The sequence below is a fragment of the Tarenaya hassleriana genome, unplaced genomic scaffold, assembly GCF_000463585.1.
Source record: "Tarenaya hassleriana unplaced genomic scaffold, ASM46358v1 Cleome36, whole genome shotgun sequence".
NCBI classification, from domain to species: Eukaryota; Viridiplantae; Streptophyta; class Magnoliopsida; order Brassicales; family Cleomaceae; genus Tarenaya; species Tarenaya hassleriana.
In genome coordinates this window covers 827,362-842,552 of record NW_010966665.1, presented here as the reverse complement: position 1 = coordinate 842,552, position 15,191 = coordinate 827,362, and the positions used below count along the sequence as shown (strand labels likewise).

The 15,191-nt window shown below is 37.5% G+C and overlaps 2 protein-coding genes across 4 annotated transcripts in view; both read left to right on the top strand.

Annotated features, from left to right (window-relative positions):
* The first annotated feature begins 1,915 nt into the window (after positions 1-1,915).
* On the top strand, positions 1,916-12,330 carry LOC104822374 (inositol hexakisphosphate and diphosphoinositol-pentakisphosphate kinase 1-like). 3 transcript variants are annotated; one of them, XM_010553571.1, is made up of 31 exons: positions 1,916-2,079; positions 2,259-2,413; positions 2,568-2,627; positions 2,967-3,013; positions 3,206-3,289; positions 3,410-3,473; positions 3,952-4,105; positions 4,458-4,528; positions 4,674-4,778; positions 5,106-5,198; positions 5,408-5,482; positions 6,046-6,131; positions 6,602-6,808; positions 6,897-6,996; positions 7,104-7,174; positions 7,638-7,719; positions 7,920-8,078; positions 8,244-8,286; positions 8,440-8,522; positions 8,662-8,724; positions 8,803-8,877; positions 9,200-9,325; positions 9,741-9,982; positions 10,107-10,151; positions 10,259-10,325; positions 10,608-10,679; positions 10,814-11,058; positions 11,156-11,213; positions 11,327-11,569; positions 11,654-11,964; positions 12,299-12,330. In XM_010553571.1, exons 2-30 carry the CDS (start codon positions 2,327-2,329, stop codon positions 11,933-11,935), a joined length of 3,189 nt encoding a protein of 1,062 aa, XP_010551873.1. In that variant the 5' UTR covers positions 1,916-2,079; positions 2,259-2,326; the 3' UTR covers positions 11,936-11,964; positions 12,299-12,330. The 3 variants fall into 3 exon arrangements, with proteins under 3 accessions (XP_010551873.1, XP_010551874.1, XP_010551872.1); XM_010553572.1 differs by lacking the exon at positions 12,299-12,330 and having other exon boundaries at positions 2,259-2,395; positions 11,654-12,184; XM_010553570.1 differs by lacking the exon at positions 12,299-12,330 and having other exon boundaries at positions 11,654-12,184.
* Positions 12,331-13,519: 1,189 nt separating this feature from the next.
* LOC104822373 (hypersensitive-induced response protein 3) overlaps positions 13,520-15,191 on the top strand; it is a 1,995-nt gene continuing 323 nt past the window's right edge. Inside the window, exons 1-6 of the mRNA XM_010553568.2 lie at positions 13,520-13,645; positions 13,824-14,025; positions 14,135-14,255; positions 14,348-14,439; positions 14,554-14,650; positions 14,738-15,167. Of these exons, the coding sequence (XP_010551870.1) occupies positions 13,837-14,025; positions 14,135-14,255; positions 14,348-14,439; positions 14,554-14,650; positions 14,738-15,105 (867 nt within the window). The 5' untranslated portion in view covers positions 13,520-13,645; positions 13,824-13,836 and the 3' untranslated portion in view covers positions 15,106-15,167. The remainder of the gene's footprint in view (positions 13,646-13,823; positions 14,026-14,134; positions 14,256-14,347; positions 14,440-14,553; positions 14,651-14,737; positions 15,168-15,191) is intronic.

Here is a 15,191-nt window from a genome sequence, read left to right as displayed (position 1 = left end):
CCCTGCGGTTAAATTATATATATATATACTATTTTTATAAAAAAAACGTGTAAAATCCAACTGTTATCTTTTGAATGCGCTGGTATCAAGTGGAAAAGGAGTTTTTGAATCTGCAACCTCTCATTTGACGGACGAAGTGCTTGTCAACTCTCCTGGTGGGTTTTTCTCTGTATGTATACACTATTATTTATGCATGCATATATATATACACATACTCTGATAAGATACATAAGGTCAATGCGTTGTTAGATTCTAGCCACCTTCATATAGTATCCCAACTTTGGTGCCGTCATATTTCAAATCGGTTAGGGCTTGAATGTTGCTGGGGAGAATTTCCAACGTTGTTGCTTCCTAAAAACCACGTTTCTTGGGACGCAAGGTGTCGCGGACAGTGACTGCGGGTTTTAGGGTTTCGTCGCTTTGATTCCTCGTAAAGCGGGGGTAGTTAATATTAGATGAATTAATTCGTAATACATGTTGGGTTTCTTGTGAAACACGGTGCTTCAAGTATCAATATGTTGTTATTTCGAATAAACTCGTTTCATAATTATATATTCGAAGATCTCGTATGAGGATCTGCTCTCGCAGACTAGAGATGGCCATTTCGGGTTTTGATTCGGTTATTTTGGATTCGGTTTCGGTTTCGGTTCGATTCGTATCGATTTGTGTAATAAAATTATAATGGTTAAATTTTTCGGTTTATTCGGTTCAGTTATGATATATTTAAAAAAAAATATATTAATCTTATACAAACTTTAAAATATATATCCAAATAAATCCACAAAATGATTAATCCTAAAAAAATTATAAAAAAAATTACAAAAACTTTAATAATTAGGATAAAAGTTAAAAACATTAAATTTTATAGTTTATTTGGTGGAAGACATAAAGATAAAAGTGAACTATAAAAAAATAACACTAATAATAATAAAAGTAAATATTAAAACATTTAAAAAATCTAATAACCATTCGATTAACTACGGTTATTCGGTTTTTAACCGAACCGAACTACTCTTATTCGGTTCGATTATTTGATTAATAACCGAAATGGTCACCATCCGTAAACCCTTTGAATGGGAGAGAGAGCTTTCAACGGTACGTTCAAAAATAGAACATATATACATATTTATAGATGTAAACGCGTGTCATGAGTGTGTGTATATATATATATATTGATATTCTCACATCTTCATAAAAATATATATTATTACGTGAAAAAAAAAACAAAGGCATATACTACTCGATATTTTTCTAAATGATATTCATAGTCTATCAATGTGCTATTTTAAAATATTTGACATAACACAAATAGTAGTCTTTGTTGGATTTTTAGCTAAGTGCCAAACGAAGTTTGTACAGACCTTTTCGAAAAAAAATTGAAAAGCTGGGAACAGAAAAGAAAAGCTAAAGTACATTTTCCTCCCATTGCATATACTGGCATATCCCAGATCTTATCTTTACACCAAATATTTCCCATTTTTTTAATCTATTATTTTCGGCTTCATGATGACAATGACGTAGATTATTATATCAATTTCATCGATGGTTGGACCACGTGATTTTTTGTTTTCCTTTCGGTTTTTAATCATGGATTCCTTATGATTCGGGACAATTGTATCTGATTTATTCAATAAGAAGACTTAAAATTCAGTTTTGTTTATAATAATATCCAAATTTCCGTTTATATTATTAAAAAAAATGTACACGGGAAGATCTGAAAATTTACCAGAAAATTTTAGTTTTCAGACGTGGTCCAGATGCTGCTGACGGCTGACAAAGATAGTTATCATCAATATAAAATGAGACCATGTTATAAATATTATTTATTTAATAACAATATCTAATGCAAAGGTATTTTAATTTTAAATTTTAATTTTCAAAAATATCAAAGCAACGCCTGTGAGTCTGGCGCCGGTCGGTGTGTCTCCTCTCTTTCCTGGTGCCTCGCGCACCGCTCACATAATTGATTTCTTCTTCACATATATATATATATATATATATTTTCATTTATAAATCTCCTATTTCTCTAGAGCATTATCGCCATCGCCGCACTCGTGAGTCGTGATCATTGCTTCACCGGTACGTCTCTCTTTCTTCGTCGTCTCCTTCGTTCTCGCAACACGGACGTGTTTCATCCCTGCTCCTTCGACGATGTTGCAGCGATTGGTTGAAATGATGAGATTTATCCCTCTTTCTGCTTCATTTTTTCAATGTTTGAATGGAACTTTTTTGGATTTTGAATATGCGATTCTACATAGAGAACGTTGTTGTACCGAGCGGGAAACAGAAACGGAATCAGAATCAGGTTCAGATAGAAATAGAGAGAATGGAGGGGGAAGAAGGAGGAGATGTTGGTAGGAAGATAAGGATTGGAGTCTGCGTCATGGAAAAGAAGGTGAAATGCGGCCCCGAGGTTCTGCTTCCTTTTGTGCTCGTATTTCGCGTTTTGGACTGACATGAAATTAAGACGATTTGTTTGAATCCCTAATCTGATAGTGCAGTTCAATTACTGGTAGGTTTCGCGATGTGGTCGCACTAATGGATTTGATCGTTTGACTTGCTTGTAGGTGTTCTCGGCTCCTATGGGACAAATTCTGGACAGACTGCAGGCGTTTGGTGAATTTGAGGTAGCGCACTTTTCGATTTCCGTTTGGATTGAAGATAATGATGTTTCCATGGCTTTGATTTGATAAATTCGGGCGTGTATTAAAATAATTTGCTATTCTTGTGGAGTTAGAATGTTTTTCTCTCTCTCCCTTTTTTCTTCTTTGGGTTCTGCTGAATTAATTTAGAAGTGCTGAGAAAAAGTATAGTGGAAGCTTCATTTTGTTACCTTTTCTCGTTTGAAGTTCTTAGGAGTCGTTTGCCTCTGTGGGTTCATTGAGTGGCACATTTCTTTGTTCAATTCCTCTTCTTCTTAAATAGTGATATCTCATTGTCACCCCATGTTACAACTTTATTCGTAGGTCATACATTTTGGGGATAAGGTTATACTCCAAGATCCAATAGAAAGGTATGTATCTGTGCTACCTGATGAATAATTCTTCTAGTGTTGTCTATGTTGTGCGTTATTATCTTTAATCCATGTGTTGCTTGGATCTGTCACCTTTGCTTTACCTGTTTAATAGGATAAAGTGTAGTTAAGGATTAATAAATAAGAAAGGTACTGGAACCGGAACTTGACCAGGACTTTGCTCTGTTTCAGCTGGCCGGTCTGCGATTGCTTGATTGCTTTCTATTCCTCTGGATATCCTCTAGAAAAGGCCGAAGCATATGCAGCTTTAAGAAAGTAAGTTTTTACTTTTTATTTCTTGTTGTTCAGAGATAAAACGCACTATCTACTTTACTGATGCAAATTATATTATGAGTGTAGATTTTGATGTAGACTTTTCAAACTTTTATGACTCAGGCCTTTTTTGGTGAATGAATTGGAGCCGCAACATCTCCTTCATGATCGCCGGAAAGTATATGAGGTATGATCAGTAGATTCATGGTGGCAGATGTTCACTATACTCTAGTTCTATCAGGTGAAAACCATTTGGAAATAAAGAAGTGGGATCTTGTGGTCCATCCTATGACGACTGAAGACGTTTGAATCCATTATATTATGCTGACAACCTTCCTTTATTGTATTTTCTCATAATGTCCTGACTTACCAGACCACAAAGCATCGAAATATAGCTCTTCATGATAAGTGGTAGAATTTGCATGAGTTGTCTTCTGTTGTCTTGATTGGGTGATTTTGCACAAGGTGATCATGCCTATAGGGAATTTTTCCCTTATTTTGATGTCGGAGGGCCAGTTGGTCCTGTGCAACTCAGTTAGCTATAGAATCACATTTTGATTTTTGTGTCTCCTACAATTCTATTTTGTTTATCATTTATGACAAGTAAGAGCTACATAGTTTCTCCTTTATTGAGAATAGAAAGTTCTATTTGTGTACGTCTGCAGCATCTTGAGATGTACGGTATCCCAGTTCCTAGATATGCTTGTGTCAATAGGGAAGTCCCATACCAAGAGCTTGATTATTTTGCTGAGGAAGAAGATTTTGTTGAGGTTAATGGAGAACGTTTCTGGAAGCCATTTGTGGAAAAGCCTGTTGATGGTGAGCTTTTCTTTCAGCCTCTTGCTCTAATCGTCTTTACTGTTTTGTATGGTAGCTTCTTGAATCTTGATTATCCGTAAACGTAAAACTCAAACTTGAAACTGATCCTGGGAAATGTAGACTATGATTCGACTTAAACACAATTTGACAGTACTAGCATACATTTTCTTGCAAAATGTAAGTCTTTTATGAGCTGTTTTCTTGTAAAGTCCTTTAACGGAGATTTTCATTTTTGCTTTTCCCATTATTTGTTGGTGGCCATCCTCTTCGATTGTATTTTTTTCCAATTTGCAAACTTTGCATTTCTTGTATGCTGTTGGAATTGGAATTGACATTCTTTATGATTGTGAAGGAGATGACCATAGTATAATGATATACTACCCTAGCTCGGCAGGTGGAGGCATGAAAGAATTGTTTCGTAAGGTACCTGCATCCTTTTATAGCTTTATTTACGAGGAACTTGAGTGCCCTTGAATTTAACTGTTTATTCTAACAGTATCACAATTATTTGTGGTTCATTTCTCTGATTTAGTTATTTGCATGTCTTGAAACGGTTTTTTTGTTTAAGGTTGGAAATCGATCTAGTGAGTTTCATCCTGAGGTCAGAAGAGTAAGAAGAGAGGGGTCTTATATATATGAGGAATTTATGCCCACTGGAGGGACTGATGTTAAGGTGATGACCATTTTACAATCTACATGTTATGGAGAAGCTCATTTTCAATTTTTTATCCTTTCCAGCCACTTTACTTTTTATGAGAATTGATGTGCTTGTAGTTAGGCTCTCATTGGTATCACGTGTTTTGAGTTTCAGCAAAGGTACATTATGTGTTAATGTTCTATGTTTTCGTGTTGGCTTACTTTTTCTTATAATATTCATGTTGCATGTCGTACTAGCAGCAGACTTAGCATCTATCGTTGGTTGTTTAGTCTGGATATTATTTTGGGTCATTTATCTTTGCTTTCATCGCTTCTAGACTGAAAAGCAACCTGGTAAATACAGGTTTATACTGTTGGTCCTGAATATGCACACGCTGAAGCAAGAAAGTCACCTGTTGTGGATGGTGTTGTTATGAGGAATCCTGATGGAAAGGAGGTAAGTTTGCCAATTGATAAGATTATGCATCTTAAACCTAGTTTCCAGATATCTGTAGCTAAGAAGGAACATTTATTTGAATAGAGGGCCATGGTCTGGAAGCTCTTCATTTATGAAGAAAGAATCTAGTGAAGCAAAATTGAGGCCCCTTATTTGATGAATATGTAATGTATTATGTTCTGATTAGTTTTTGTTATTGCATTCAACAGGTTAGATATCCAGTTTTGCTGACACCTGCGGAGAAGCAGATGGCAAGGGAAGTTTGCATTGCATTTAGGCAAGGGGTATGCTTTGAATCCTGTTCTCTTTCTGCCATTGTGTGTTCTACGGTCCTATTCCCCTCATTATTGCGTATATGTGGTACTCACAAGGACATATTGCCTCATTCGTTGTACTAATTCGTTGCTGACTGTTAATGAACTGACCTTAGTGAAGTACTCATGAAATATGGTACACCAAGCGGCCTTATGAAGATTGTTGTCAAATGGATCTGGTAGAATATGGAAATGATGCTGGCAGTCTGTTTGAGTATTCTCTTTGGTAGTCGAAACTGTGTTAACTGCTACTATGCACGCTCTTTGAAGGGACTGATTACTTAGTATGCTTGTAGTTACTCTGACTATGTGTTCTATTGCTACAATTAAACTTGCATGTGTGTTCTTGGCATTACATTTTGCTTCAACTTGGATGACAAGCTGGCTGTGTGCTCTCAAGTGCTGTAGGTAGATTGTGATTCTTACTAAACATTAAAATCACTGATAGCAAGAGAAAGCAGAAGAGAGTATAGAACTGTTTGATTTAATGCATAAAACAAATGCTTATTTCTTCATTGTTTTCATTTTTGCAGGTCTGTGGGTTTGATCTCCTGCGTTCAGAGGGTCGTTCCTATGTTTGCGATGTGAATGGGTGGAGTTTTGTGAAGAACTCTTACAAGTGAGATGACATTTTGGGCTTCTATTTTCTTTTCTTATTATTCATGTGCTCTTATTAGATATTGGCAAGACAAACATCAAGGTAACCGGTTGAAATCGTAGAATATATATATGCTCAGTCTGTTCTTGTCGTATGGTTAATAACACATGTTCATGAATGACTTAGAATCCTAGAGATCTAATGCAGCCCTTTTTTGTGAACTTGAATGTACATTTTGGCTATGCTACTGAGGAGAGAAAAGCTAATGATTTGAGCACTCAGCCATTGGCCGACCTCTGCCTGGACCCACTTAGATCACACTAGACTAGGATAGCTTTTAAAGGTTATTTTTGTTCTCTTTGTTGTAATTGAAAGGCTTAGATCAATCAAAATGTATGCATTGCTTGCCTGCCTTTGTCACTCTCGATCTATATTTTCTCCGACATTACATCTAAGATTCTAAAGTATTTATTGAATCTTTCGACTATAAGGTATTATGATGATGCTGCCTGTGTGCTGTGGAAAATGTTTTTGGATGCAAAAGCTCCTCATCTTTCTTCAACAATTCCTCCCATCTTGCCATGGAAAGTCAACGAACCTGTCCAATCTAATGAAGGACTAACCCGCCAGGGGAGCGGCATTATTGGCACCTTTGGGCAATCAGAGGAGCTACGTTGTGTCATCGCTGTTATTCGACAGTATGTTTTAGAAATCACCTGTCCTCTTTCTCCACCTTTCCCTTCACCCAGGTTCTCAAAAGTGCTTTATTTTGTTTCAAAATAACAGTGGCGATAGAACTCCAAAGCAGAAGGTGAAGCTAAAAGTTACAGAAGAAAAGCTGTTAAACCTGATGTTGAAGTACAATGGGGGGAAACCAAGAGCCGAGGTAGAGCTCAAGATTTTCTCATCTTCAATTGCATCTTGCCTTAAGCAAATCATTTCTTATGTTCAATTTGTTTATGCAGTATCAGTTTTGTTTATCCCATTTTGCAGACCAAACTTAAAAGTGCTGTCCAATTGCAAGATCTTTTAGATGCCACGAGAATTTTGGTTCCTCGTACAAGGTAGAACCCATAATTCAATGACTTCTGTACCTGGCCATCAGATGTTTGTCTGGTCCCGTTTTCTCTCCCAGTCATTTTTCTTTGTCCAAATTGCACGTTCAGATACACAATTTCTCAGTGACTCAAGATTCGTGACACTTTGGGGTTTCATGTAAGGATAAAGAAAACATCCTTGGATGGAAGGACCTTAAGTTATTCTTGAACATGATATTTCTGTTTTGTATGATAAGTTTTCTAATGTTCCAATTTATTATGACTCATGAGTTTAGTAACTGAATTCTGAAAAGTCGTATGCTATATTTCTGTTCGCCATACATTCCTTTACTAGACGAGGCATTTCTTTTCTTCTGTTATTTATTTCTTTCAGCGGATAATAATATCCTCCATGAACCAGTATAGTATATCATGCTTCTGACTTAAAGTCAGGTGACTATCTATAATGATTTCTCTTTTTACTTTCTAGACCAGGTCGTGAAAGTGATAGTGATGCAGAAGACCTTGAACATGCTGAAAAGCTGCGACAAGTTAAAGCAGTTCTTGAAGAGGTGGGATATTTTTATAATCTTATTGTTCCCTTTCTTTTTCCGTGTGCTATCTATAAAGTGCCCAGTTCGGGGTTCATTTCTATGGCAGCAGTTCAGTTACTGCCACATCATATTTTTGGTCATTCAGGATGACATTTTATGTTTCGAGTTGGATTTTCCATGTAAGCTCCAGCTTACGTTTTTGATGATTTTTATTTCAGGGTGGACATTTCTCTGGTATATATAGGAAGGTTCAACTCAAGCCATTGAAGTGGGTTAGTATACCAAAAAGTGATGGTGAAGGGGAAGAGGAACGACCTGTGGAGGCTCTTATGGTTCTGAAATATGGGGGAGTTCTTACACATGCTGGTAGAAAGCAGGTATTTTTTTTTGTTAACTAGAAAAGCAGGTACTACTACCATCCAGTACCTGAAATGGTATTGAATGCATTGTGATAATCTAATGATGTACTGCTGAGGGGAGGCGCTTTATGTTGATAGATTCTTGTCTGATTGTCTTTGATGTTTGCCTTATCTTTTCTGCAGGCAGAAGAACTTGGTAGATACTTCCGGAACAACATGTATCCAGGTGACCCCATCTTATCCGTATTTACATGTTTAATCTTTTTTATGTTCTGCATCCCGCCAGTTATATGCAACTATCTGGAGCTGTCTAGTGAGTTGTGACGATCAATGTCTGCTCGAGTGGTTTATGAAGGAACAATATATTCCTGCATTGCAGGTGAAGGCACTGGCTTGCTTCGTCTCCACAGTACGTACCGTCACGACCTTAAAATTTACAGCTCTGATGAGGGACGTGTTCAGGTACAACTTTCAATCCTGAAGATGGAAAAGTAATATAGACTTTTGCTTCAATATTCACTACTTATCCAAAACATGTAATAGAGCTTCCGAGACAAAAAAAAAAAAAAAAAGATATGAAACCGTTTGGCATTGTTGACAGATGTCTGCAGCTGCTTTTGCTAAAGGCCTTCTTGACCTAGAAGGACAGTTGACACCAATCCTGGTTTGCCTTTTTTTACCGAGGTCTTGTATTGCTTAACCATGCCATATGATCATTAATCGCTTAATAATCTTTCTCTAGGTTTCTCTGGTTAGTAAGGATTCTTCCATGTTGGATGGCCTCGATAATGCCAGCAGGGAAATGGAAGAGGCCAAGGTTTGTCCTCCTTTTGACGAATTATTTTGGTCTAATAGCATGTTTTGGCTACTCGTTTAGTTGCATGTATTGCTAACTTGTTTGAGCCATCGGGAAATGCTCAACATTGACCTTAGAACGTTTTAAATGTTTTTGCATATAAAATTTTCTATGATGGATTTTTTTTTTCTTAAAAATTCTGTGCTTTTTGAATTTCTCAACAAACTCTTTCAAAAACATTTCGCACAAATGATTATCCGTGGATATGGTTTTGTCCTGGCGCGCTTAGATAGTTGGATTTACAGCTTTATAATTTTTTTCTTTTTCTCAACTTGATTTGCAGGCTAGGTTGAATGAGATCATAACTTCTGGCACAAAGTTGATACACGATACTATCTCTTCTGAATTCCCCTGGATGACTGATGGAGCTGGACTTCCTCCTAATGCTCACGAGCTTCTACCTGAATTGGTAATCATCTTTTTAACTATTAGTTTAGCAGAAGTCTGAAACAGAGATGAAGAGCCTTTCTACTTGTTCTGTGTTTTGAGTCTAATCGGGTTACAAGCCTTCGTCAAATAGGAATTATAGAATCAACATATATTTTTAGTTTCTTCATGAAATTAGATGGATTTTTTCTCTCCGTCATCCTTGGTCGGGCAACATTTCATCTTCGTAAGCAAATAATATTTATATAGTTTAGTGGGCACATGAATAGCTTTTGTGACACTCATTTCTCAGTTTCATTTTGCTACCTAATATGTTCTTAAGAGGAACGTTTGGTTGCTTGTTCTACCTGGCAATGTAGTACTGGTTCCTGGAGACAAAAGAACGTTGTTGGTTCTAATAAGATTCTTCATCTGATGCATGCTTTCTTAATAAGCAGGTAAAGCTAGCAAAGAAGGTGACTGAACAAGTAATGTTACTTGCAAAAGATGAAGATGAGAATCTTACTGAGCCTAGCGCCTATGATGTAGTCCCTCCGTATGATCAAGCAAAGGCCCTTGGAAAGACAAACATTGATGTTGACCGAATTGCTGCTGGATTACCTTGTGGTAGTGAAGGTTTCCTTCTGATGTTTGCTCGCTGGAGAAAGCTCGAGAGGGACCTCTATAATGAAAGAAAAAAGTAAGTATAATATGGCTGTATCAAACTTGTCTATGTCTTTCAAATTTTCATCCTATTTTTCTGTATGAAGTTTCTGGTAGTACCCCAGATTTCTCATAGGTGCTGATAAATTGATCTAATGCAGCCGATTCGACATAACACAGATTCCAGATGTTTACGATTCATGCAAGTAAGTAATGCATGTTTCAGGGAGATATTCCTTTTTATCATCCACTGTTTTGTCATGGCTTTAATCTATTCTGTCTCAATATTCTTCCAATATGCTGTTGTCACCAGGTATGACCTGTTGCATAATTCTCATCTCGACCTAAAAGGACTATATGAACTCTTCAACGTTGCGCAGGTACGCAGAAAACAGATTTTCATCTTTAGCTCTCTTGTGAGTTTGAAACTACTGCTCAATGGTGAACACTCCCAGTTGTCTGCGGAGTCGTTTTTAGTGCTGAGCATGTGACTCTTTATAGTTTTCATGATTGAAACTATGCCTAGAACTTTGGAACTTGATCATCTAGATTCTCAAGTATAGATAAATATAGAGTGATACATCTTTCTTTCTCTTTTTTTTTTGTAAGTCGATCATACAGTGTTGGTTATAACAGTTCATGTGTGCGTTATGTGATTGCAGTTGCTTGCAGATGGTGTAATTCCAAACGAGTATGGGATCAATCCACAACAAAAGCTGAAAATCGGTTCAAAGGTGGATTCTTTGCGTGAAATTCATGAATAGTATATATGCATATTCTCTTCTGCAATATACCCGAGGGTTCCCCTTTTTCAATTGGTTTCACCCCTTAACTTTTTTTGCTTTGATTTTTTTATAAAAAAATTAAGATTGCTCGGCGTTTACTGGGGAAAATCTTGATCGACTTGAGGAATACAAGGGAAGAGGCAATGAGCGTTGCTGAATTGAAGAGCAGCCAAGATGAAATCTCAGTGTCATTGACCACCAGAAAGGAGGAGGCAAGAGAAAACAGTCAGCCAAAGCTTTTCATCAGTAGCAATGACTTGAGACGGCCTGGCACGAGTGACCAAGATGAAGATGACGATAAAGAGACCAAATACCGATTAGATCCAAAGTAACAACAAAACAAATTTCTTACTTCTAGTAGATATTTTCATGTTATGCATTTTGAAAATCTCATTCACCTTTCTTCCTTCTGCTTGCCCCTTTAGGTACGCCAATGTCAAGACACCCGAACGCCATGTGAGGACACGTCTTTACTTCACATCTGTAAGTATCCTTTTTATATTCCCCTTCATCGCTTGTCTCATCTCTTCACATCCGTAATATATGCATATGTGAATGACTTTTTTTTAATTTCTGGTTGCAAAAAAATGGAAAAGGAATCGCATATTCATTCGCTCATGAACGTTATCCGGTACTGTAACCTGGACGAATCGCTCCAAGGAGAAGAAAGCCTCGTATGCCAGAACGCATTGGAGCGACTGTACAGAACGAAGGAGCTCGATTACATGAGTTACATTGTCCTAAGGATGTTCGAGAACACGGAAGTGCCTCTGGATGACCCAAAGAGATTCCGCATTGAACTAACATTTAGCAGAGGCGCTGATTTGTCTCCCTTGGAGGTAAAAAATTTGAAAAAAAACTTTTTGTTAAAAAACAAAATTGAAATAAGAATATGTATTAATAAATGAAAGTGGATGAAACAGAAGAAGGATGGGGAGGCAGAGTGGTTGAGGAGGGAGCACACGCTGCCAATAAATGGGCCGGAGAGGCTACAGGAGGTGGGATCGTGTCTGACGCTGGAGAAGATGGAGATGATGATACGTCTGTTTGCAATGCCGGCTGAGGACTTCCCGCCCGCTTCAACTCCGGCTGGTTTCTCCGGTTACTTCTCCAAAAGCGCCTCGGTCCTCGAGCGCCTCGTGAACCTCTGGCCTTTCCACAAGTCCTCCTCCTCCTCCTCTTCTTCTAATAATGTTAAGTCCTGATTTAATGTCTCTGCCTCTCTGGTAATTTGGTAAATCTTCTTTGCCTTCTATCTTTTGTTTTTCAAGTTTATTTCAAGAACTTAGGCTTTGGGTTTTAGGTGTTAATGTTTTGCGTGCGGGGGGTGGATTTACGGTCTGTTGGTTGATTCGGTGGGAACTCGTCAAAGAAATTCGTTGTCGGTTTATGGTGTCACTGCTTCTCACAGAATGTGGATTCGTTTTGAAATATTGAAATCGTTCTTTGACATATTTTCCATTTGTTAATATTTCTAACCGATTCATCTAATTAAAAAAAAAAGAAAGAAAGAAATTTTCGGGTTGTCTGTGGAATTGAACCGTTCTTCTATTGCTCTGAGGTTTCAGCCTTTCAGGTCTTCTTTCTGGAAATTTGTAAAATTTGTAAAGAAAAGGGGGAAAAAGGAAAGAGAGATGAATATTTAAACTCCAGGGAAAGAAGCTCGAGGTTCCATATTCATTTCTGTTGGCTAGGGGCATTCCAGTCATTATGGTTGTCCTCGCTTCCTGGGTACGTAAAACCAGTATTTTTATTACAAATTATGAATCTAAGTCTAGACTGGTACATGGAGGGACGAAAGTTCCTCTCTACAAGGAAAAAAAGGTATGTATGATTGAATTATAAAATAGTAATTATAATAATGGTCATCAAAGATCCCGAGAATAATCTCGTCCTTCTTTGATAGTGGTTGAGATTTTCGTGTTAAATTAAGTGATGTGTACATGATTGGATGTCATAGTATTCTTATCTTGAGCGACTTGTATCATTCAACGACTTAAAACTCACCTCTCATCCAATTTCCTGTCCTGTCCAGATTTTCCCCCCCCCCCAAAAAAAAAAAAAAAAGTCGTTGACCGTTATTCCTTTCATATTTCATCTTGTAATTTTATGCTTTTATATCCAAAACACTACCATAAAATTGAATGTTATGGTAATTTTATTTCAGGCGCTTATTTCACCATAAGATTCTCAAGTGTACAATTAATTTATTAGTTATTTAAAAAGGTTTTTGATTAATTTAAATCTTTTCCGTTAAATAAATAACTATTTTTTTCCAAAGCTAGTAAACAAAAAAAATTATTGAATACAGTTCCCTTGACTTTTCTGATGAGAACAAATATATGAAAAAAAAAACTGTTCAAATAAATCTTCTTGATGATAGCTATTAGCATTGAATTCGGCGGCATAGGATCCACTTACTTTTTCTTGTTATATAATATCTTGGTTCCCACATCATTTTCAACGCCTTCTTTTTCTTTGTTTTCCTTCAAATTCCATCATTTTTTTTCCATTTTTAAATGACAAAAATTAGAGAAAAAATAGTAGAAATAATCGGTTTATCAAACGATTAGATTATATAAAACAACCAATTATAAAAATGAATATATTTTAGTCCAATCAATCGTCATTTAATACGCAAACCAAATGTGATTGACCAGAGAACATTTCCTGGTGGTTACATAGCAATTCCCTCAACTTGCAAGTTGCAACCTTTCCTCGCTGGAAAAAAAATACTTAAATATGGAAGTTTTGCAATCTTACATCTTTGCATGTTTGATATTTTTAATTTTTATTTTTTGGGATAAAGGGTTAAAAAGGTATTCATTCATGTGATATTTTTCTCATCTATATAAATCATCGTCCCCTTTGTCTCCTTCGCTCAGTCTCCTACATCTCCTGTTCCACAACTTACGGTACGAGACTTAACCGGTCTGGTTTTTCCGTTTCTTGTTCTTGCTTTGCGTTTTCTGTTTTCTCATTCAATTCTTACCCTGGTTTTTTAGAGTATTTTTGTTGAACCATACCGATTGATTTGATCTCGATTGAGTTAAACCGGGTTTTGGGTTATTTCTTGTCCCAAAATTCTTGAAGGTTGAACCAAGATATGGGGAATCTCCTATGTTGCGTGGTGGTCAAGCAATCCGAGGTAGCGATAAAGGAGAGGTTCGGAAAATACAACGACGTTCTTGATCCAGGGATCCAATTTGTGCCGTGGTGTTTCGGCGATTACATCGCCGGCTATCTCTCTCTCCGGCTCCAGCAGCTTGACGTCCAATGCGAAACCAAAACTAAGGTATAAACAGAGAGAGAGAGAGAGAGAGAGAAATGTATTAGGTAGTCTGATTTATGATCATACAGTAATAGTGAATGGGTTCGTGTTGTTGGGTTGCTACCATTTTCAGGATAACGTGTTCGTGACTGTGGTTGCGTCAATACAATACAAAGTCTTGCCCGACAAGGCCAACGATGCTTTTTACAAGCTCAGTAATCCAACCGGCCAAATCAAAGCCTATGTCTTTGACGGTATTTATATATATATACACATATATTCTCGTTACCAATATAAAAAAGCTAAGATTGCAAAATTACAGAATTTTGTCACGTGGGGTTTTCAGTAATCAGGGCAAGTGTTCCAAAGTTGATCTTGGACGATGTGTTTGAGCAGAAGAACGAAATCGCCAGAAGCGTTGAAGAAGAGCTCGACAAGGTATACATATACATCCCCACCCGAATGATATAACAAGAAATCAAGAATAAAAATTTTCCGACGCTGATTTTTCAAAGTAAAAAATTTATATATATATATATATATATATATCAGGCGATGACTGCTTACGGGTACCAGATCCTTCAGACGCTCATCACTGACATCGAACCAGACCAACAGGTTAAACGCGCCATGAACGAGATCAACGCCGGTAAAAATAAAAACTAAAAACTTGGCTGAAAACGGAACAGAAATCGAATCTTTGACGGCTGAAAACGTGAAAACATTGTTGGTACAGCGGCAAGGCTGAGACTGGCGGCGAACGAGAAGGCGGAGGCGGAGAAGATAATACAGATAAAGAGGGCAGAGGGAGAGGCGGAGTCGAAGTACTTGTCCGGGCTGGGAATCGCTCGGCAGAGACAGGCGATAGTGGACGGTCTGAGGGACAGCGTTCTTGGGTTCGCCGGAAACGTGCCGGGAACTTCGGCGAGGGATGTGTTGGATATGGTCCTGATGACTCAGTACTTCGACACCATGAAAGAGATCGGAGCTTCTTCCAAGTCTTCATCTGTGTTCATTCCTCATGGCCCTGGCGCTGTCGCTGATGTTGCTCAGCAGATTCGTGACGGATTTATGCATGCCCAGGCTTTCTCTTCCACCACTTGACCTTTACTTCCTCCACCATTGTTTTACTGTCTGGGTTTGTTTGTTAAAATCCTCTCTCTCTCTAGTACTGGTTCCTGGAGACAAAA